The 22,883-nt window shown below is 52.8% G+C and overlaps 2 protein-coding genes and 1 pseudogene across 6 annotated transcripts; 1 reads left to right on the forward strand and 2 right to left on the reverse strand.

Annotated features, from left to right (window-relative positions):
* Positions 1–2,189: 2,189 nt before the first annotated feature.
* Positions 2,190–10,212, reverse strand: USHBP1 (USH1 protein network component harmonin binding protein 1). Its single transcript, XM_045853239.1, has 12 exons — positions 9,704–10,212; positions 9,464–9,612; positions 8,792–9,233; positions 6,570–6,695; positions 6,263–6,399; positions 5,956–6,096; positions 5,509–5,676; positions 4,717–4,966; positions 3,956–4,174; positions 3,137–3,240; positions 2,798–2,920; positions 2,190–2,558 (listed from the first exon to the last, which is right to left on the reverse strand). The coding sequence occupies exons 1-12, from the start codon at positions 9,755–9,757 to the stop codon at positions 2,369–2,371; spliced, it is 2,103 nt and encodes a 700-aa protein (XP_045709195.1). The 5' UTR covers positions 9,758–10,212; the 3' UTR covers positions 2,190–2,368.
* A 1,739-nt stretch (positions 10,213–11,951) lies between these two features.
* LOC123828470 lies at positions 11,952–13,231 on the reverse strand (annotated as a pseudogene).
* Positions 13,232–15,394: 2,163 nt separating this feature from the next.
* BABAM1 (BRISC and BRCA1 A complex member 1) lies at positions 15,395–22,140 on the forward strand. Of its 5 annotated transcripts, none has more exons than XM_045853654.1 (10): positions 15,454–15,512; positions 15,828–15,911; positions 16,420–16,760; positions 17,518–17,576; positions 18,219–18,339; positions 18,445–18,523; positions 19,422–19,446; positions 20,569–20,698; positions 20,867–20,953; positions 21,667–22,140. In XM_045853654.1, exons 3-10 carry the CDS (start codon positions 16,470–16,472, stop codon positions 21,868–21,870), a joined length of 996 nt encoding a protein of 331 aa, XP_045709610.1. In that variant the 5' UTR covers positions 15,454–15,512; positions 15,828–15,911; positions 16,420–16,469; the 3' UTR covers positions 21,871–22,140. The 5 variants fall into 5 exon arrangements, with proteins under 5 accessions (XP_045709609.1, XP_045709611.1, XP_045709608.1 ...); XM_045853656.1 differs by having other exon boundaries at positions 15,480–15,512; positions 16,457–16,760; XM_045853653.1 differs by lacking the exon at positions 15,828–15,911 and having other exon boundaries at positions 15,395–15,512.
* Positions 22,141–22,883: the final 743 nt, after the last annotated feature.

Consider the following 22,883-nt stretch of genomic DNA (forward strand, 5'->3'; position numbering starts at 1 on the left):
TTCACCTTGTAGTCCTGCAAATCCTGTTGCCCAGCCTTATCTTCTGCCCTGCCCTGCACTGCCCTGCCCTGCCCAGGCCAGAGCCAGACACAAGGCCACGGGGCTGGGCCTCTGAAGGCTGTAGGGGCTGGAGAGCTGTGCCCTCTGCCCTTAAGGCTCCAATGCCCTCCTTTCTCAGTAAGGGGCCTTAGAAAAAGGCACCCCATCTCCAGATGATATCTGAAGAAGAACCCTGGGCTTGGGGTGGAATGCTGAGAAATTATGCAATGTTTAACAGGAAACCAAGGTCCTGGAAAAGCCAGCACAGCACCCCACAGCTCTAGGACTCTGGGCCTCCCAGGGAGGGTCTGGCTGAATGGAAGGTGGGGAAGGTTTTATCAGGTACAGAGAGCAAAAAGGACTAGGATTAGACATGAGCAAAGACTTCCATGTGTCTGACTAGAGTGGACTTCTGCCCTGTAAGCCTTGCTGGGGGAAGGGCACCAGGGCAGTTGGACAGGATCCTTTGGTTCTGGGGCTGCCTGGGAATGTAGGGACGCTGGCTGGTTACTTGGGGTGAGGACAAGGGCCCTAGGTCCATTGCCTGTATCTTCCAGGATCCTTGGTGGGCGAAGGGGGGCTCTCAGAAAGGGAGAGAAGGTTCTGGAAGGAAGCCAGAGTGGGGCTGGGCACTGAGGTTTGAGAGACGCACAGTCTGGGGCAGGGAGGCAGTGTTGGAGATTAGGGTAAGTCTACTGCATATCCTAGACCCTTGAGTAGGTCCAACTCCTGGAAGCAGCCCTGCCCCACTCCCAGTAGCTCGGCTGACCCTGCACCTCCTGGAGCCCCACCTGCGCCTGTGAGAGGGATGGGAGTAGAAGTCCAGATCCAACCCCTGACCCCTGCCCGTAGCCCGAGGTGACATTTGACCTTGAGGCGGCTGAGGACTGGGGACAAAGAGGCCTGGGCCCATCTGCTGAGGGGGCACCCGTAGGAACTGCTAGACCCTGCTCTGGGAAGCCTGGGAACCAGACCCTGCCCCCTCCTCCAGCTTGAACTCCTTGCCCACCCTCCAACAGGTGATCTTGTCTCCTTTTTCCCCTTCTTCCCATTGGCAACCTGGTGGGACTGGGGCCTAAGGTCATTCTTAGACTCTTGGGAGGAGGGGAGAGGGGCAAGAGAGGAAAGGTTGGCTCCTCTGCCACATTGCCTGCCTCAGTTTCCCTGCTAGCTTCCAAGCTTGCCTCAGTCCAGAGAGAGTGCTCAGGGTCCAAAAGTCACCAGCCACAGCACTCTCCTGAGGCACCTGTGAGTCAGGAGGACCCAATTGAGGCCAGGTTCCTGATTGATGCTGACCTCAGGCTGGTCTGGCCCTTCCCAGCCAGGAGCAGCCACCCCACACACACCTGCACAGGTTCAGCCTAGGAAACGCCCCACTGCCAGACTGGGAAGAAAACCCTGCTAATCCTCAGTTTGGATTTCAGCTACCACCTAGGAGGGGACTGCTGCCCACTAATCCTGGCCGCCTGGGTCTCTTTTGAGACTCCACAGGGGGGTGTCAGGAGTGTGGCCTATGCAAATACATGCTAATCAGATGCCTGTTATTAATCTGACACTAAAACCTCCCTAGCCTGATGCTGAAAGGCAGAACTTAGCCCTGCCAGAGGCCATCCAGGACCTCTAGGGCCCAGTGGGCCTCATGCTCACCATCAGCACACACACTGAGTTCCCCAGTGCCTGCAGTCTAGGCCCCGGAGCTTCTGCTGGCAGGTGTTTAAGCCCTTTACCTTAGCTCCACATGCTTCCCATGCAAGTGCGAAAGCCACCTCTGATCACTCCTCCCAGGACCTGCACCCGGACCACCATGCCTTTCCAGCAAAAATTCCACCCTAAACCCCAGGGACCTCAGTCTTCAGGGATCGCGGCATCTTCCTCTGGGGAACATCTGCCAGGCCAAACCCAGCATATCGAAAAGGGGTGGGCAGGGAAAGGTGTGCCCTGCCTGCCCTCACCCCCCAACCATGGACCCCTCCCTGGGCTTCTGGAGACAGGTAAGAACTGGAATTTCAGCTCCAGCTATGTAACCTCATTGACCCACGAATCCCCCCCAGCCAGCCCTGGACACCCTGCCCCCACAGCCCAGGTCACTTCTGGCATGACCCTGCTGACCCTATTCACATGCCACGTGGTACCAGACAAAAGACACCAAATCTTTCTCAAATGGCACCAACAATCCATCAGGCCCCAGGCGCCAAGGTATATATTAGTTCCATCACACCAATCCAAACATGCCTCAACGTGCACAGTAGCACCACATGACATAGCTCCAGGACAGTTGATGACATGGCCTACCACCACTGGTACATTTAGACACAGCCAGGCACAGGGCCTACAGAAAGGTCTCCCCTGGCCGGGGGGGTGGGCGGGGTGGCCTGGGCCTCCCCAGAACTCTTATGGTGGCTTCTAGCACAGCCAGCTCTTCTGTCTGTCTGGCCTGCATTAGTGCCACTTGCTGCTCCAGCTTCCGCCGTTGCTCTTCCTGCTTCCGCTGGGCTCCTCTAAAGGCCAGGACCAGGGCTCTAGAGGGGTGAGAGGGCTGAGCCAGGAAGTAGCCCCCCCACCCCACCCAAGACAGGGGCTGTGTACTCCCTGACTGGGTCTTCTTGGGATCCCAGTGTCACTCAGCAGGGGCTGACACACATCAGGCACCAGAGGAAATGTGGGATGGATTGAACTTGCAGCCCACCTCATAGGAGGGAAGCTGAAGCTCAGAGGGAGCCAAGAATATTACTGAGGTTACCAGGGGAGAGGGACCCACCTGTGAGCCTTACATAAGTCACTGTTCAGCTTGGCACTCTGAGCACGTCTGGCTCGCCCCTTCTGAGCCACCTGTTCCAGCTCCTCCCGCAGAAACTGCAGCTGCTGCCACAGGCCCAGGGCCCTGGTGCAGGATGGGGGGAGAAGGGCTCAGAGCCACAGCCAATCCTGTCTTCCCTCTACCCACCCCCCTGCTCTCGCTGTTTCTCAGGGAACACATCTATACACAGGTACACACTTGGCCAGCCGCTGCTGCACACACTCCCCACACAGGCTCTCACATTTGCACTGCCACAACCCTCAGGCTGAATATCCTCCAACCCAGGACCCAGGCACTCACCGGGTGAGTGAGGCCGACAGCTCTTGAGCTAGCTCCTCCGGATCCTGCACTTTGCCCACCTGGCCTCCATCAGTGCCCCTGCTGCCACCAGGGAGAGCAGAGCCCTAGAGGAAGGGAGGTGACATTGGCCTAGTGTGCTCAGCTCAAAATGGATGTCGATGTCCAGACTGTGGCAGCCAAAGTCCTTGCCCTTGCGGAGCCCACAGTCTCATGAGATACCCCAATGAGGATAAAATTATTCCCTAACAAGGGAATAAATAACAAGTGACCTCATCCAAAGGCAATTTGGGAGGGCTTCCTGAAGGAGGTGAAGTCTGAGCTCAGACCTGTGGGAAATCCAGGACTTAACTAGACCAAGAAGGAAGCGTCCCGCGTTCCTAGCTGGGGCACAGCAGTTACAAAGACTTGAACGTGGGAGACATGATTCAAAGGATTCTGTAAACCACTAAAGGCTTTAAGCAGAAGGCAGACAGGATTAGACAGCATGGGGCAAAGAGGAAGGACTCTGAGGAAGCTTGAACCAAAATTCAGGAAGAGGTGAAGCATGGGCTGGGGCTACTGGGGTGAAGTGGGAGGAGTATGCACAGGCCTGGGGGATGGGAAGGAGGAGGTTCCAGTTTGAGTGGAAGCCACTAAATCTTTTGGGGTTTATTGGGCTCAATATCCTCAAAGAAAGAAATCCAAAATTACAAAGTGTGAATTTTAACCTACAGCTTACCATTCAACTCATTTCTTTGAGAAGAAATGGAAACTGAATCTTGGCCAGAGACACCTGGCCAGTAGTATACTGCTATCCCTACGCAGTCCAGGCATCCTCACCTGGGACCACGCCTCCTCATCTCCGCTGCTCCCGCCACTACTGTCACCACCACTGCTGTTGGCCCCGCAAGTCTGGAGCTGTGCCCGCTCCCACTGCAGCTGCTCTAGCAGGAGCACGTGGACTGGGCCCTGGGCTCTGAGGGCAGCCTCCTGCAGCTCCAGACCCCGCTTCTCCCGCCGCACCAGCTGTAGCCTCAGCATCAGGTCCTCCAGTGTCTCCTGAGAAACCAAGGAGAGGGCAAAGAATTTGTGCCTTCAGGGTAAACGTCTGGGAAACTGAGGCCTCAGGAGGCACCAACTGAGGACTGGTCAAGCAAGAACTCCAACCCTCACCGTGATCTTCTGTGGTGAGGAACATCACCCTCCCATAAAAAACTACAGCTGTGGATATGGCAGTTCAGAGAGGGCAGGTATTTCTGCCAAGGTCAAGTAGCAACTCAGTGGAAGGGTCTGGAGTTTCTCCAAGTCCAGAACCTTAGGTCCTACAAAGCTTGGATTGTGTCCCCTGCCCTATTTCTTTTCCACAGGAAGGGCATTTTGGAAAGTCCCACTCAAAGTCTTATGAGAAACAGAATTCCAAAGGACAAGCTCCTATTCATCCCTGAAAACCCTAGCCCCAATTCTCCTCCCTCCAGGAAGTTTACCCCTAGACCAGCAGAGCTTTCCCTTGCTGCCTGGTCACCCAATCACACCCCTCTCAACTCCACCAAACGGTTTTGTCCCACCAGGAAGGACTAGCCAAGACTACTGCTCATGTGTACCCGCGTGGTCTCCAGGTCCTGCTGGATCTGCATCTTCTCTAGCTGGGGCAGGGCTGGGCTGGGTTGAGTCCCCACAATGGCCTGCACCAGGGCTTCTGCATGGGGTACAGTGGGCATGGGTGCCAAGGTGGAGCTTGGCTTTGGGGGAATCTTCACCAGAGCACGACGCTCCTGGAGACGCTGGACACAGCCTTGGAGCTGGGTGGCCACCTCCTGTGGTGTGGGCTTGTCCACACTGCTGCCCTTGGGGCTACAGAAAATGGAAGAGAGTCCTGCGTCAACCCCGGCAGACATGGCTGTGCTACCTTCATGCCCACCGTGGTGGGCTCTGTCATCTCCCATCGTACTCTCCATGATGGATCCTGTGACATCTGTGGTGGGTGCTGTCCTACCAGCATTGTGGGCACCATAATGTAACCCCCAATGGGCACAATTATCCATCAAGACAACATAGCACCATCACACCAATGGCACTGTTCCTCATGCCCACAAGGTGAACACCATCACACCAACACAATGGGTGTCATCTCTCAGCCAACCAGCCTGTTCAGCAGCATTGTGCCAACCTTATTAAGCACTGTAATGCCAGTTATAATCAATGGGCACCATCATCTATCTCTTGCCAACCCTGATGGGTCTTATACCAACCCCAATGGCTGTCAACAACCATAACAAATCTGTTAAGTAGCAACCAGCCAACTCCAGTCATGTCTCCACAGGGTCAACTCCCCACTCTCCAGCCAGGACCCCATTTGCGGGCCCGCCCAGCTCCAGGGTTTCTCTGGGGGGTACCTTGGCTGAGAGTCCCACTGTGTCCCTCCATCTGTGGCAGCCTCCTCTTGGGCTAGCAGCCTCTGAGCCTCCTTCTCAGCCTCCTCCAGGTCACTCTTGGGGACTTCTGCTCCTGAGTCTGCCTCCCGGAGAGCGAGCAGGACCTCGAACACTTCCTCACAGCGCTCACTGTGGGACAGGGGTTCTGAGCGCTCCAGAGCACGCAGCCCCACCTTTCTGTCTAGGCACCATTTCAACTGGCTCCTGATTCCCTCACTTCTCCCCTGCCCCCTCCCTCGGAGGACATGCAGACCCCTTCAGCGTCCTGGACTAAAATCATCTTAAATTCATTTCCATGGTGAAAATGCTTTCCTGCAGGGACCCTGCCTCTATTTGTGGATCAGGGCCATCCTCTGAGCACACTCATTCTCTTCCCAGCCGGTGACATTGTGGGCGGGTTGCACCAACCTGTACTGCAAGGCCAGGCGTAGTGCTGTGGCCTCGGCCTCCCATCGGTCCAGCTGCATGCTGAGGCCCTCACACTGGCCCTTGTACCCCTGTAGCACAGCCGACAGCAGACGGTTAAAGCATTTGAGCTTCTCAATGCTCCTGCCTCCAAAGGTGGGGAAAAGCAACAGTGAGAGGCCTCACAGAGCAGTTGCCTGACAGATTTCCACTCTTCTCCCCTTCCCTCATGCCCACTTCAGCTACAGACTCGGGTTTACGTCCTAGCTGAGGGGGTTTCAGTGCTCTGATGGGCTCAGCATTTGCGTACCCCCGGAGCTGCTCCATCTGAGCTTCCACCACGTGCATCTCAGGGGCAAGGGGCTGGTTGGGGAGAGCCCCAAGGATCTGGGCACTGGAATCACTCTGGAGGCGCCGGAGCAGAGGGTGAGCCAGGGAGAAGGGATCCTGCCAGCAAAAGGGAACTTAATTCACCCAGATTGTCATCAAGAGCCCAGTACCACAGGTTTAGGCTTTTCCAGCCCCAGAAACTGTTGGATCACATGGCCAAGATTTGGGTCTCACTGCCCTGAACCCTAAGGATCTCAGATTAGTAGTTTGGAGCTTCCCACACTCACCTGAGTGGCCCAGGGCTCCCCAGCAGCTTCAGAGCGCCTTGAAGCACTGCCCGGGCCACCAACTTGGATGTGAGAGGGAGGTGGAAAGGACTCCAGCCTCAGCAGGGAATCCTGCAGCTCCTGGACCTGGGAGGTATGAGGCATGTCAGGCCTGGGAGCTCCGAATACCCAGCAGACCTCCCCAACACCTGCTCTCGGAGCAGTGGCAAATGCCCCTGCCAGAAGGCAGGATTCCCAAATACGCACCTCACCAAATCAGCAACTCAAGACTTCTCTCTCTTTTTTTTAAAGATTGTATTTATTTATTTTTAGAGAGTAGGGGGGAGGGAGGGAGAGAGAATCATCGATATGTGAGAGATACATTTATCAGTTGCCTTTCCTATGCTCCCAACTAGGGACCTGGCCCACAACGCAGGCATGTGTCCTGACTAGGAATCGAACCAGCAACCTTTCAGTTTGCAGGCTGACACTCGATCCATGGAGCCACACCAGTCAGGGCTCTTTCTTTAGATACACAGATGGCCAACAGGTACATGAACAGGTGCCCAGCATCAGAGAAATGCACATCAAATCCACAACGAGATGTCCCCCCACACCTGTTAGGATGTCTGCTCTCAGACAGACAAGCTAAGCAATAACATGTGTCAGTGAGGATGTGGAGAAAAGTGAGCCCTCATGCACTGCTGGGATCCTCAATAGTATGGAGGTTCCTCAAAAAATTAAGAATCGAACTACCATAGGATAGATAGAATTGATGGAACCAGCAATTCTAGTTCCATCATTTCCACTCCTGGGTATTTACCCAAAGGAAAAAAATACCACTAATTCAAAAAGATATATGCACCCTAATTTCATTGCAGCATTATTTATAATAGGCAAGACATGGAGGCAAACTCTGTGTCCATCAATAGGTGAATGGATTAAGAATATATGGTACATGTGTGTAATGAAGTATATCTCAGTCTTAAAAAGGAACGAAATCCCGCCACTTGCAACAGCGTGGGTGGACCTTACGCTAAGTGAGATGCACCAGACAAAGACAACTACAGTATGAGCTTACTTATGCGAATGAGTATGTGGAGTCTAAAAACAAAACAGAAGACTGAACTCATGGATACAGAGAACAGATTGGAGGTTGTAGAGGTGGGGGATGGAGGTGAAATTAAAAATAAACAGATAAGCCCTTGCTGGTGTGACTCAGTGGGTCGGGCACTGGCCTGAAAACCAAAAGGTTACCAGCTAACGCCTGGTGGGGCATGTGCCCGAGTTGCGGGCAAGGTCCCTCGTTGGGGGCATGCAAGAGGCAACCTGTCAATGTTTCCTTGCACATGGATGTTTCTCTCCCTTGTTCCCCCTCCCTTCCCTTCTCTCTGAAAAATAAATACATTCTTAACAAAGTAAATAAACAGGTAAACTTCTCTCTCCCAGCTGAGAAATGGGTCCCACTCTGTAGGAAAATGGACCCTGTGGCTTGTTCTGGACCCCGCAGCCCTGGTCTTGCCACCTGTAGATGAGCCTGCACCCCGAGTCAGTCACGTGACTTCAATCCACACGCCCAGGAAGCCTCTAGCCTTTACGCCCACACCTGCCAGCTCCACCTTCAACATCACCCAAATTTGCCCACTTCTTGCCACCCACACAGCTTCCACCCCCTGGTGTCTGGACCAGCCCCTCCTCCCGAATCTCCAGGATTCCACTCTCACCCCCACACACTGTTCCTCCTACTGCTGCCGAGGGGGCACCCATGAACACCTGTGTCAGCTGCCCACTCTCCCCAGCTCAGAACCTACCATGGCTCCTATTTCACTCCCAGCAAAAGCTCAAGTCCTTCCTACAGCACCCCCTCCCAGGGCTCTGCAGGGACTGCCCTGTCACCCCTGTATACACCCCCATGCTGGCCTCCTCAAGGTTCTTCAAACCTGCCAATCACACCCCCACCTCAGGGCCTTAGTGTATGCCATCTCCTCGGCTTGGAATGGTCTTCCACCAAATCTTTGTATGGCTCTTCCCTCACCTCCATGTGGCCCTTATTCAAGTGTCACCTCCTCCACGGGCCTCCCTGATCACGTTAATTAAGACTGCAAGAGCCCTGTGTCTTTTGGGGCTCAGCAGTCAATGCTGCACAAAAGTTTTTCAGATGAACAAGTGACTGAATATCGCCTGGGCCAGGCTGCCTGCTCCCTCAGACAGCAATCCCTGGGAGGCGGGGATGCCCCACTCACCTCTCTCTGCAGTGTCTCCTTCTCTGCCTGGACGGCCTCGAGGGAGGCCTGCAAGTGGGTTAACTCGTTCTCACGGCTGCCCAGGGCCAAACGCAGCCAGGCGTTCCTCTCTGCCAGGTGGGCTGCCTCCCACTGGAAGCCCCCTGCCCCCTTCTGCTCCAGGAAGAGCCTTGGTTCCCCCTCGATTCTGCCCTCCACCTCCATTGGTCCTGGACAGCTGCTCAGGGGCTGGCAGCGCCAGGCAGCAGCCGCAGCCTCCAGTGAGCTCAGAACGTGCTGGAGAGTCTGAAACACATCAGGAGCCCCAGGTCCAGAGGGGACAGTCTCCTGTTCCCGTGAGGCTGCTGCTGGAGCCTGGTGGGCTTCTCCTGCAGGTTCATGGGGCCCCTCGAGGGCTGGGGCAGGTCCCCTGCTAGAGTCCTCATCAGCCTCTTTGTCAGTTCTGTGAAGAAGTAAGCAATGGAAGGTTCTGGAAATGGGGACACCTGAGGTGGCTGGCACACAGGGGCCGTGTGTCAAGGCTGGGGCTGCATCATGCAGGGCTTTAAAAATCAGGCTGAGGCAGGCATGAGGAGCTGTGGCGTGTATGTGAGCAGGGGTGGTGGTGGGTGACACAGGCCGAGCTATGCGTGGGAAAGCTGGAGTAGGGGGCATAGACCAAGAGGGCCTTACCTGCTACCCAGGTTGTGCCCACTCTCTTCTGCCTCAGGACCCAGCAGCTCAGGCTTGCAGCTTTCCTGGGATGGCACAGGGCCCAGCTCAGAGCTTCCGCTGGCCGCCTCAGCCTCCTCTGAGCTCTCTGCCACAGGGTCCAGCTCGCCCTGCACATGACCACCAGGGCCGAGCTCTGAGCAAAGCTCTGAGCCCTGGGGTCCTGCTGAGCTGGTGGTGGCAGGGAAGGGGGACACTTACAGGCGAAGCGTGCCTCCCTCGCCGGCTCCGAGGCCGTGTGGCCCGCCCACTCATTGCTGTCCAGAAATCAGTGTGCCCTGAATCCCTCCTTTGTCCCCTCTAAAACCACAGCCTGATCTCAGCTCTTGCCTTTGTTGTCCTGGCAAATGATAGACTCAGTTTCCTCTTCTGTGAAGTTGGCATTGATTTCCCCTCCTCCAGAAGGGGTCTTGAGTCATCAGTGTTGATTTGGCACAGTTAAATCCCTCCGTTGACAGACAGCTCACTACCTGTCAAGGTGACCCTGACCTTCCTCTTCTGCCTCCTTTATCTGTCACTGCCTTGGTGCTCCCCACCCTCCCCTATCTGGGCCTAGGATGAAGACTTCAGGAGTCCTCTCTCCTTCCCAGTGCCCTCCTTAACGAAAGGACCCGTTACTGGGGTTGGGTCCCCTCAGCCCACTCTACTTCTCTGTTCCTCCGGGAGCACCTTGGTCAGAGGCCTGAGTCCCTGGATACGCTTGGGGTCACTTGCACCACTGCCCGCTCAGGCCTGGGCTGGCCCAGGCTGGCCTGGGAGGGGCCAGGAAACAGGAAGCCCCCTCCCCTGGTCACATGACTTGCTATTGTGCAGTTTCCTTCTCAAGGACAGCGCTTTCCTCCAGTTCCAGCAGGCAACATGTGTCTAGCTCCTGAGATGTCCGTCCTTCCTCATCTCAGCCTCTGAGGTGATGGCCCTTCCACCCCTGAGCCTCAATATCCTTATCTGTGAAATGGGGGATAAATATAGCATTTACCTATGGTGCCATGGAGTTTTAACAAGCATTTGCACATGGCCAGGCCCCATCGAGGAAATGAATCAGAGTCACAACTGGCACTCTTCGTTCTCTATTACCTCACCTTGTTCTCCACTGCCAGCGCCATCTCTGCTTCCTCTGCCAGCTGCTGTTTCTCCTACATAAATGCTGAATTCCTCAGAGCCTACATGGTCCTCACATTCTGCCCATTATTCCTGCACCCTCCTCTAATGGACTTCCTTGTCTTCACCCATAGTCACAGTCCAACCCTCTCTTGGCCCACCAGCACCCCCTCTGGGCTTCTCAGCATCCCCATTCCTGCCCACTCTCTTCCCCACCCAGGCCCCAAAGACAGATCATATTTTTCACTTTCCTTATTCACATACCTTCCATGGCTCCCCATTGCCCTTGGGAAAGATTTCAAGCTCTTCTTCTTCTTTTTTTTTTAATTGATCTGAGAGAGAGACACATCAATTTTCTCTTCCACTTATTTATTCTTTCATTGGTTAATACTTGTATATGCCCTGACCAGGGCTTGAACCTGCAACCTTGGCACATTGGGATGACGCTCTAAACAACTGAGCTACCTGGCCAGGGAACATTTCAAACTCTTCAACTTGGCCAAAGCCCTTAAAAATTGTATCTGAAACTTGCACCCATATGTACTCCATGCTACAGCCATGATGGCCCCCTCCATGAAGAGCTGGCGATTCTCAGTTCTCTCACACCCCTCACGGCAGTGCTGTGACCTCTGCTCCAAACACCCTGTCCTGCCTACTGCACTTGGGCTAACTGTGCAGACACAACAGTAGCCTGGGTCTTCCCGGCCCAACTGACAGACCCTAGGAGTATGAATCCTTCTGCTTATGGAGGGAGAGAAATTGTACATCTCTGGCTTGGGGGTATCTAAAGGCATCAAATCCTCACGCTTAAGCCTTGCTCCAAGCATATTAAACTGGGAGAGGCTCCGCCACTCCAAGGCTCTTCCAAGCCTGCAGACCTTTGTCTGGGCAGTTTCTTCTGCCTGGAATGCTTTCTCCCTCTTGTTTTCCCAGCATATTCTCTATCCTTCAAGGCTCAGCCTACAAAGTTGCCCTGGCTGTCATTAAACTAGAGCCTGGCTAATGTGGGTGGGCTTAACTGACTCTTAAAAATGAAGAAACTGAGGCTTAGAATGTTTTTTTCCCCATTATACTTTGTTTTAAGGAATCTCAAAATTCTGTGACAGGTTTTTGGCCAAGTCGTTTCCATTAAAAAGTAGTGATTTTAAAAACTAGTAACTTAAAAATTGCCACACAAAAGGACATCTATGATCCACAAAACATTTTCCTTTCCTTCTGAAGGTTTTATGATGCATTGCAACCATTAACTAGTCTTTATTATTAAACTTAAACCACCACTTGAGACAAAGAGTTCTGGCACCATCCCTTCACTAGTGATAAAGACGGGGGTGGGAGGCATTGGGGGCAATATTCATTTAGCCTTCTGAGCTTCCTGGAAAGATCTGGTGACTTTGCCAGATGTGGCTGCCTTTTTGTCCACTGCTTCAATGACTCTCACGAGAGCAACTGTCTCCTGTCACAAACAGCAAAGCGGCTCAGACAAGGTCAGGCAGAGAGCTCTGTACACACACGGCTCGCCAGGACCCATACCAATGATGGCAGCATCACAGATTTCAAAAACTTTAGGCCACCTTCCAGCTTTTTCCCAGAGCAACGATTAAATTCCTTCAGCTCATCAAATTTCCAAGCAATGTGGCCTGTGTGACAATCCAGTACAGGTGCATATCCAGCGCTGATTTGGCCGGATGGTTCAGGATGATCATCGGAGCTGTGAAGCCAGCTGCTTCTACTGGTGGGTCATTTTTGCAGTTACCAGCCACAATACCACGATGAACATCTTTGACAGACATGTTCTTGACACTGAAGCCCACAGTGTCCCCGGGGAGAGGTTCACCCAATGCTTCGTGGTGCATTTCAACAGCCTTTACTTCAGTTGTAATGTTGACTGGAGCAAAGGTGATCACCAGGCGGGGTTTGAGAACACTAGTCTCTACTTGACCCATAGGGACAGCACCAATTTTGTAGACATCTTGGAGGGGCAGATGCAAGGGCTTGTCAGCAGGACAAGCTGGTGGCAGGATGCACTCCAGAGCTTCAAGCATGACTCCACCAGCACTGCCATCTCTACAGGTGACTTTCCATCCTTGAACCAAGGCATGTCAGTGCTTGGCTGCAGCATGTTGCCACCATTCCAACCAGAAATTGGCACAAATGCTATGGTATCAGGGTTGTAGCCCATTTTCTTAATGTAGGTGCTGACTTCATTTACCATTGCCTCATATCTCTTCTGGCTGTAGGACGGCTCAGTGGAATCAACAGTCAGCTGTTTCACACCCAGTGTGAAACCAGAAGGGCATCCTCATGGGTTTGTCCACTGTGGAGACACCTACTTCAAACTCACCAACACCAACAGCAACGATCAGGACAGCACAGTCAGCCCAGATGTGCCTGTCATCATGTTTTTTATAAAGTCTCTGTCCTGGGGCATCAATGATGGTCACATAATGCTCGCTGGTCTCAAATTTCCAGAGAGGTATCAATGGTGATACCATGCTCATGTTTGGCTTTCAGTTTATGCAAGACCCAGGCATACTTAAAGGAGCTTTTCCCCATATCAGTAGCCTCCTCAAATTGTTGGGTGTTTCACTTGTCGATCCCACTGCATTTGTAGATCAGGTGACCTGTAGTAGTAGACTTGTCGGGATCTAATGACGTCGATGTTCAACATGAGTCTTCCTTTTCCATTTTGGCTTAGATTTAGCAGTGTTTTTCATGACGCCTGTGTTCTGTGGCAAATCCTTTGGAAAAAAAAGAATAGTTTTGACATTTTTATGGGGCTAAGGGGGAAGTGTGCATGAAAAAGGTAGGGTGGTTTGAAATAGTTCTGGCTTAGTATGTTTTTAAAAATTTTATTTAATTTATTGGAGTGACATTGGTTAATAAAATTATATAGGTTTCAGGTGTACAATTCTATGATACATCATCTGTATATTATATGGTGTGTCCACCACCTCAAGTCAAGTCTTTTGGCTTAGTGTTCTTTTTAAAGATTTTATTTATCTACTTTTAGAGAGTGGGGAAGGGAGGAAGAAAGAGACAGAGAGAAACATCCATGTGAGAGAGAAACATCAATCAGCTGCCCCTCATTCATGCCTGATGAAGGTTTGAGAAGGATGTCCCCATCTCAAATAACCCAGAGACCTGCAGCCAGAAGTGAGCATCCCCAAGCCAGAGAGCAGACCAAACCATGAAGATCTGTTCAGAGTCAGGCATCCCTGAGTCCAAGAGCAGACCAAACCCAGCAGTGAGGCAGTCAGAGGCACGCCTCACAGCCAAAACCCTGGGAAAGTGATACACCTGGCACCAGGGTTTATGAAAACAAGAAGAGGGGTTAAGCTATCACTTTCAACAAAGTGAATGTTTTCGTTCCAAGATTCAGGGACTTAGCAATTGCTGGCCAAAGGAGGGGGATGGAGAAGAAGCTGTCTGCAGAGTCTGGAGAGACAAAAAAGAATTAGAACTCTCTTCAAACCTCGAAGGTTGGAGGCAAGCCTGGGTCAAGCTTCCACTGCCCACTGCTCCCCTAGTTGAAAGTCTCAGGAGGTGGAGGAGAGAGAGAAATAGAGAATGTACCCATATGAACCACCGAAATGTTAGGGTGGTAGGTGATGCAGGCTGCGAAAGAATTCACAAAGAGGAGAAAATGCAAACAGCAAAGTTTTTATTCACTTTCCAAGAGTGGAAAGGGGCATGATGTGGAGAGATACACCAGCACTGAGGGGTGGGGGCTTTTAGCTTTTGTTGGATTATGATTGGATTATAAATTCAATGGTGTGGCCCCTGGGCTGTCGAGGGCCTTGCAACACGGGAGGTTTTGGGTAGTTTTGCATAAGCTACAGTTTGCTCCTATGTTATTTTTTGCCTGTGGCTGTGAGGGGCAGTTAGCCACGGTTTGCTCTTGCTTTTCCACTAGTGCTTCAGTCCTGGGGACATAAGCTCAGAAGAGTAAAATATCAGGCATGTTTGACAACGTCATAAGACCTGCTTGGCCAATGGTGCCACTATAGCAAATGAGTCTGGTTTTGTCCTTTCAATAAAATTACAATTCTATAATACATCACCTGTATATTATATCGTTTGTTCACCACCTGAAGTCAAGTCTTCTGGCTTAGTGTTTTTTTTTTTAAGATTTAATTAATTTATTTTTAGAGAGGTGGGAAGGGAGGTAGACAGGAAAGGAGAGAAACAGTGAGAGAGAAACATCAGTTATCTCTGTTAGTGCCTGACCCTGACCCTGCACAAACCCGACTGGGGTGGAACCTGCAACCAAGGCATGTGTTCTGACCAGGAATTAAACCAGCAACCTTCCACTTTGCTGGACGACACCCAACCAACTGAGCCAAAGTGGTCAGGGCCTGGTTTAGTACTTTGATTTTTGCAAATATATGTAAAATAAGAATTAAGTAGTTGGGTGTGGCCTTGGGCCTGGACCACGCCCACCTCATTCCGCAAAATCCGCCTTTCACCTATCACCCGCGCCTCTCTTAAATCCCGCCCAATCCCGTCTCACCTAGCCTTTCACGCGGCAAACTAGGTTTTCTCCATGCCTTTAAACCTAGACCATCCAAAGTTCCCTGAGCCTCATTCCAGCCTATCACGGTAGAGGCACTGACCCGCCCAATCTGATTCCGCTAGAAACAAAAACTCCGCCTCATCTTGCTTTTAGCCAATCACACCCCAGATCCCGCCCCACTCAGCCCTACGCCTGTCCATCATCTTCTAAACCCCATCCTCCTAACAGAGTCCAACCTATCAGCTTCCAAGGCTGTTTAGCCTCCTCCAGTTCGTCGTTCCGGTCGTCCTACGACCTGCTGAACTACATTTCCCAGGAGGTGTTGCGGCTGTGCCGCACCACGTCCGGCTGCGAAGATGGCGGTTTTGTAGCGCGAGTCGGAGGGAGGCTTAGGCTACGGTGAGCAAAAGTTGGGTGTTGGAAGCGGACGGGGATCGTCCCTCGAGGCCTAGCTACTGTAGCCCTAGAGATCCAGCCCTTCGCCTCATGTGAAGCTTCCATGTCCAGCCCTGGTTTCCCCTGCAGTCTAGCCTCCATCTCTTTTGCTACAGCTAAGGCTTTGTTTTCCTTAGAGGTTGCGGGGTCTGCAAGGTTCTCAGAGACCATCCCCGGCATCCCACATCCATTGCTCAAATAGGCAGGCTGTTCCATTGTCGTCCTATCTTTTCTTAAAGAGACCTGTAACACCCAAATTCGCGCCCCTCCCTTGTGCAGACACCCCCCAGGCAGCCCAGCGCCCACTGTGGAGAATCCCAGAGGTGGTTATTCCTCTATTCACCAAAATTTTTTCAGTTCCAGGTAACGGAAAACTCAACTCAGTCTATCTCAAAAGGGGACAAGAAAGGGGACTCAGTGGCTTGTAGGCTGGTTCCAGGTGTAGTTGGATGCAGATGCGCAGAAGCGAGTCTGCTGTTCTCTGGAGGAGTATAATCCAGTCAGGCTCTTCCCCCTCTCAGAGTGTAAAGAAGCTTCTAGCAACTCTTGACTTGTTTTCTCCCAGATCGGAACTGTGAGGAGCCCCTTTCCCCAATGGACTTCTGGAAATAGCTGCCCCTCACTGGCCCGTATTGGGTCATGTCCCTATCTCTGAGCCATTCACAGTGGCCTGTTGTGCTCACTGGCTGGGGGTGGAGGTAGCCCTACAGAGGAACATAGAAGGCTATTACCTTAACTCAGAGTGGATGCTTAGCTGATAAGAGTAAAGGCACCCGTTCTACAGATGAGGAAACTGAGGCTGTGAGAGGAATAAGCTGCTGCATAGTCACTAAGCAGCTGAGGGTAACCAAATGTTTCTGAAACCCCTAAGACAGGATTCTGGCTTTCCCCATCCCTGCTTCATCCAGCCACTCAGGAGCCATGGAGGTGGCAGAACCCAGCAGCCCCACGGAGGAAGAAGAGGAGGAGGAGGAAGAGGAGCAGTCAGTGGAACCAAGGCCCCGAACTCGCTCCAATCCTGAGGGGGCTGAGGACCGGGCACTGGGGGCCCAGGCCAGTGTGGGCAGCCGCAGTGAGGGTGAGGGTGAGGCAGCCAGTGCTGATGATGGGACATCCAACCCTCTGGGAGCTGGCCCCAAGCCTTGGCAGGTGCCCCCACCAGCCCCTGAGGTCCAGGTGCGGACACCAAGGGTCAACTGTCCAGAGAAGGTGGTAAGTGGGAATTTGGCCATTAGCTTTGAGGCTTCAAGAAACTTGGGTTAACATTCTTGCCTTTTGGGATTTGCTCTGCAAACAGCCCTTTTGTATGAGTTTCCAGGGACTGTTACAACAAATTACTGCAAACTGGGTGGTTTTAAAAAGCTGAAATTTATTCAGTCCTAGAAACCAGGAGTCTGAAGTCAAGGTGTTGGCAGGGCCCCCTTCCCTCCCGAGGCCACAGGGGAGGAGCCTCCCTTATTCTTTTAGCTTTGGGTGGCTCCAGGCATCCTTGGCTTGTGGCTGCATTACTCCAATCTCTGTCTCCATCTTCACACAGCCTTCCCCTCTCTGTCTCTGTCTCTCTCTCCTCTTCTGCCTGTCGTAAGGGCACTTGTCACTGCAGCAGATGATCTTATCTCAGTTTCTTTACTTTAATTACATCATTAAGGACCCTAATTCCAAATAAAGTCACATCTGAGATTCTAGGCTAACATATCCTCTGATGGCCACAATTCAACCCACTATACCTTTGTTTCTTTGTTCTTATGTCACCTAGTCTCATGCATTAACTTGGACTCATAGTCCAGTGCTCTTTCCCCTGAGCCACCACCTTCCAAAGTGGATGGCTTGGCTGGGAATTGAAGGTCATCTTACCCCTTTTTTAGACATGTCTGCTTAAAGAGGGCCAAGCCTGTGGGGGCTGGCGTCAACATCCAGGTCCAGGTGCCGCCAGTCACAGTGCCCTCACCACCCCCCAACTTCATTGCAGATCATCTGCCTGGACCTGTCGGAAGAAATGTCACTGCCAAAACTGGAGTCGTTCAACGGGTGAGAGGGACAGTTTAGGCCTTGAATATATAACCACAGCTGGGAGGGGCCCAGCCTGAAAAACACAGGGCTGTCTCTCTGAGACTTACACCACTGTGGTCTGGCTCAGGGCCTGGTGGTATCCGAGTGTAGCAGCAGGAACTGGTAATGATACAGTGGTGGCCCATCAGGCTCTGTTCCAAGCATGTGAGAGCTGTCATGTGCCACATGTGTCACAGTAATGACTTGGAAACTCAAAGAAGCAAAGTGACTTGCCTAAGACCCCACAGAATATAGGCAGAGCCAGAATTCAAGCTAACCCCACTGGGTCTCTGTGGGGTCAAGCAGCAGGTCCTGAAGAGGGCCTGACAGGGTCTGGGAGATGCTGAACACAAGCCTGTCTTGCCCTTGCCACCATGGCTGAGCAGAGGTCTGGGGGGGTCCTCCCAAGGATCAGATGTGAGACGCAGGCTGGCCAGAAGGATCCATTTGGAGAGGGTCAGAGTTGAAGAGGGCAGGTCAGCTGGGTTAGGTTTTCAGCTGAGCCCTACCACGCCCCCTGCTGTATGGCCTGGGCAGGGGCCTCACTGTGGGGCTGGTGGAGAGTTCCCCAGGATGGGGGCTTACCCTTAACCAACCCTCTCACTCTCTGCCCCTCCCCAGCTCTAAAACCAACGCTCTCAATGTCTCCCAGAAGATGATTGAGATGTTCGTGCGGACGAAACACAAGATTGACAAAAGCCATGAGTTTGCACTGGTGGTGGTGAATGATGACACTGCCTGGGTGAGGCTGGGGCACCAGGGATCCCCTGGGGACAGGAACAAGGCCGGGTGTCCTGGGGTCCTATGGGGCAGGGAGCACCTTGCTGAAGCCTGTGCTTCTCCACAGTTGTCTGGCCTGACCTCTGACCCCCGTGAGCTCTGCAGCTGCCTCTACGACCTGGAGACAGCCTCCTGCTCCACCTTCAGTATCCTTCCAGGCAGGGGTGCCCCATGAAGCAGGTCGGGGTGTGGGGGACTTGCCTGTCCTGTCATCCCCAGAACCCAGGAAGCCTGAGCCATGGAGGGGGCCAACTCAGACTGGCTCAGGTCCACACCCCAGCTCTGCCACAGCAGGCTGGGGCCAGTCACCTCTCTTGCTCTCAGTTTCCTTCCCCTCGCCTCCCTTCTTTTTCTTTTTTCTTTTTTCTTTTTCTTTGAATTTTTATAAGACTTTATTTGATCCAAACCGATGACATTGCCAGGAGGCACGATCTCAGATGCTCCCCAGGCTCTCAGTTTCTTCATCTGTAAAATGGGAAGCAGAGAACATCCTACCCCATGGGTTGCTGTGGGGGTAAAGTCATAACAGAATCAAAACCAACTGATGAGGACTCCAGATGTCAAAACCACACCCACAGGGCGAGCACTCCATGCAGGGCCGGTTATACATTTGGTGCTCCATAAATGGCATCATGTGGCCAAAAGGTCACAGTCACTACTGTGACTTATGCTAATTTGAACATGAAAGGCCCACATGCAACTCAAAACTTATAGTACAATCCCTGTGAGTTGGAAAATTGGGGATCATTGGAAGGAGGGGAACAGGGACACCCACGGCTCTTTGCTTGTAAGGAGAGCGGCCCCGGCCCTGAGGGAGAGGGGAGTTTTGAGTAACCAATGGTCTTCGGGACATCTGAGGCCAGCCCCCTAGTCTGTGATCTGTGCTAAGGGAAACAGGCTCAGAGAGGCGACTAGGCTTGGGTCACACAGGTTTCTGGCACAGTGACACCAGGTTTGGAGGCATCTGGGGTCTCTCAGCTTCTGGATAAAGTACATTGTCCACCCGTGCCCTGCCACCAGCGTTCTCCTTAGCATTCCCGCCAGACATGGAAGGTCTCTTCAGTCTCATGTAAGTCCTCCCTTCCCTGCGGCCTGCCCTCTGCTTTAGTCTTACAGTGGCCTCGTGGTCCTCTGTGCCATTGTTTTAACCCAGGGGGGCCAGGTAGTAAATGTTTTTGGCTTTGCAGACCATATGGTCTCTGTCATGGCCACTATACTCTGCTGTCGTAAGCCAAAAGCAGTCACAGACCCTATGGACACAGTGGGCATGGCCCTGTGCCAATAAAACTTTATTGACGAGCACTGAAATTGGAGTTTCCTACCATTTCTGCATGTCATGAAATACTCTTTTTGTTTTTTCCCTCGAGTTATTTAAAAATATAAAACCTATTATCTTAGCATGTGGACCCTAATATCCCAATCCCCGTTTTCAACCAGCCCCTGGTGCTGGGCCCAGAGTTGCCTTTACCATCATAACTAACTTGTTACAAACATCTCAGCACATCTTGCAAGTGAACCCATGGGGTGAATTTGCAATGGAGGACTCGCTGGGTTAAGGGGCAGGGAGGGGGTGTTTATTAGACATTGCCAAAGCACTGTCCCAGCAATTAACCCGTTTTGCCTCGCCTGCCACTGTGATAATCTTTTCTTTGGGCCTTTCCTCATTCAATTTAAAGCCATTTGATATTCCCTTGGTGATTTATCTATTCTGTCCCTTGTACCTGTTTTTCTGTGAGGAGGTTGGCTTTTTTCTTGTAGATGATCAGATTTGCTTTTTACAAAGGAAGGGCCTTAGCCCTCTGCCTAGTGCCCTCTGCCCAATATGAGATCCAGTTATGGCCAAGGAGGGAAATGAGTTGTGACCAAGCATGTAAGATTAGACCCCTGCCCGAGAGTCTCCTGACCTGGTGGGGCAGGGCCGACTCCAGGTGATGGGGGCCACTCAGGGTGGCTAGAGCAGGCTCCTGCTTTGTGTTTAGCAAAGCCTTCCTCCTGGAGCAGGAGAGGTCAAGCAGAAGGTGAGACTAGGGAGGCATTCTGGGCAGAGAGAACTGTGTGGGAAGGCTCAGAGGCAGCAGTGGGCTGGGGAGGGGTCAGTGGGGTTTTGCATGCCCAGCAAGGAGCAGGGCTGTCCAAAATGATGATAGGGGCCCCCCCAGACTGTGCTCTGACCTGTCCCCTCACTGTGCAGCCAACAGAAGACCGAGCTGCCAGTCACAGAGAATGTGCAGACCATCCCACCGCCATATGTGGTCCGTACCATCCTTGTCTACAGCCGCCCGCCCTGCCAGCCCCAGTTCTCCCTGACAGAGCCCATGAAGGTAACTGAGGCTGGGAGAGGGCGGTGAGACACTGGGAGGGACTTCCTGAGCACAGAAGCTGGGGTACCTGTTGGCAGGTCCCCCGAGTCTAAGACAGAAGCTGGGGAATTGTGCTCATGCAGGCACAGGGTGACCTGGACCCCAAGGGCTGGTGTTTTTCCCCTGCAGAAAATGTTCCAGTGCCCATATTTCTTCTTCGATGTTGTTTACATCCACAATGGCGCCGACGAGAAGGAGGAGGAGATGAGCTGGAAGGTGAGGCCATGGCAGGTGTGGGTGGCAGGTGGGTGTAGATGGGGTATCTCAGAGCCCACCTGCCCTGACCCTCGGAGATCCCACCTGGATGCTGGTCATTCAACAGCCACTTCCATACACCTGCTGGGAACTCAGAGGGGCAGCTGGGATGGTGGGCCAGGGAGCAAGTAGCGTTCCGCACACTTCATCCTCCATACTTCCTGCTTCTCTCTCTTCCTGCCTTTGCCCTGGCTGAGCCCTCTGCGTGGAGCACCCTTCCCTCACTGCCTCCCCAGGCTCTCCTGCTCATTCATGTCCCAGCCCTGAACTAGCTATAGGACCTTGAGTGGGCCCCTTACCTCTCTGAGCTTCAGTTTACCCAGCAGTGAACAGGGGAGTTGAGATCAGCTCCTACTCAGACATCAATATTTAAACCAAAATCCCTATTATGGGAAGCTTTCCCTGCTCCTCAAGGAAGATCGGCACGGCGGCTGGCAGGTAGTTTGCATCCAGCCATCTGCAGACTGGGGGTTCCAGGACTGAGACCTCAGTGTCCCTGTGCTGAGTGGGTAGCAGGGAGTGTTTGTTGAATGCAGGAATGTTGTCTGCCTGGCAAACTCCTCTTCACCCTTCAGGACCCACCCCTGGGGCCCCCTCCTCTGGGGTACTCTCCAGGGGCAAGGAAGGCCTGTCAGGGGAACCCTTGCCTGAAGACCCCCTCCCTGGCCCCACAGGACATGTTTGCCTTCATGGGCAGCCTGGATACCAAGGGCACCAGCTACAAGTATGAGGTGGCACTGGCTGGGCCCGCCCTCGAGCTGCACAACTGTATGGCCAAGCTGTTGGCTCACCCACTACAGCGGCCATGCCAGAGCCATGCCTCCTACAGCCTGCTGGAGGAGGAGGAGGAAGCCACTGAGGTGGAGGCCACCGTCTGAACCGTCCTTGTGTATCTGGCCTGTGCCATGAGACCTGGGGCCTGGAGTTCTTAAACCCCGTTCCATGCGGCCCTGGGGAACTTCTGGGAGGCACTCAGGGTACTGGGGAGCCCTGAAAGGAAACCCAGGATTCCAGGGAGCATCCCAGGGTCTGCCGACACCCATCCCCCATGTTTCCCAGCCTGCATCTCTTTTCCCAGTTTGTCAGTTATAACTTGTTCTTCCCTGTGTGATTCTTGTCATCAGAATAAAAATCTGAGAAGTCTCTAACCCTGGTCCACACTAGCCACTTGGTGTTAATTGGGATCTTCTTGGTTACAAGTCACAGAAAACCCACCCACTGAACAGAAAGAGGAATGGCTTGGTTCTTGTGGATGAGAAACCAAGATGCAGCTTCAGGCTTGACTGTACCCAGCTGCTCAGACAATACTGCCGTTGGGGTGGGCTGAAACACTGTGTGGTGGGTGTCCAGTGTGCCCTGCTTTCCCCCCAACCTGTGGAAAGGGATGAGATGGTTGTGTTGACTCCAAGAAAGAAAGTACCTACCAAGAGGGTCTCCTGGTCACTAATTGGTCTCAAACTAAAAAACAAAAGAGCTCAGGAGCCATTGCTGAACATGGGCCTCTCGTGCAAGCCAGGCTTCAGGTAGGAACACTGTCTACTTTCTGTTCTGAAACGCCTGGCTGTGTGCACTGTGTGCCTGCTGGGGGAGCCAGCACTTGTGAAGGAGTTCTTGGAATCTTTGTCAACCATCAGGATGGAGGTACTTCCGTAATCCAACTGCAGCTGCACAGCCATAACCTCATTAGCATCTTTGACCATCAGAATGGCTCCATTCCCACCGGTCAGGGCAGTGCTTTTGGGGCCAAACGGACGGAGGTTTCGAAGTACTCACTTGCACTAGAATGGCCATGAGTGGGGTTTCTCTATATAAGTTCCCTTCAGGCTGGGGACTACTTCCTTTTCCATTGAAGACTGATTTTCATTGGCTGAAGCGGAAACCAGTTGCCAGA

Source organism: Phyllostomus hastatus, unplaced genomic scaffold, assembly GCF_019186645.2.
Source record: "Phyllostomus hastatus isolate PE091 unplaced genomic scaffold, TTU_PhHast_1.1 phas_contig_98, whole genome shotgun sequence".
NCBI classification, from domain to species: domain Eukaryota; kingdom Metazoa; phylum Chordata; class Mammalia; order Chiroptera; family Phyllostomidae; genus Phyllostomus; species Phyllostomus hastatus.

Coding starts and splice junctions, on each gene's coding strand:
- USHBP1 (XM_045853239.1), bottom strand. CDS start 9,757: ATGAGTGGGCGGGCCACACGGCCTCGGAGCCGGCGAGGGAGGCACGCT. Junction 9,613..9,703: donor GAGGGAGGCACGCTTCGCCT/GTAAGTGTCCCC, acceptor GGTCATGTGCAG/GGCGAGCTGGACCCTGTGGC. Junction 2,559..2,797: donor GACTTATGTAAGGCTCACAG/GTGGGTCCCTCT, acceptor TCACCCCTCTAG/AGCCCTGGTCCTGGCCTTTA.
- BABAM1 (XM_045853653.1), top strand. CDS start 16,470: ATGGAGGTGGCAGAACCCAGCAGCCCCACGGAGGAAGAAGAGGAGGAG. Junction 18,524..19,421: donor AGCCTCCTGCTCCACCTTCA/GTATCCTTCCAG, acceptor CATTCCCGCCAG/ACATGGAAGGTCTCTTCAGT. Junction 19,447..20,568: donor GAAGGTCTCTTCAGTCTCAT/GTAAGTCCTCCC, acceptor CTCACTGTGCAG/CCAACAGAAGACCGAGCTGC.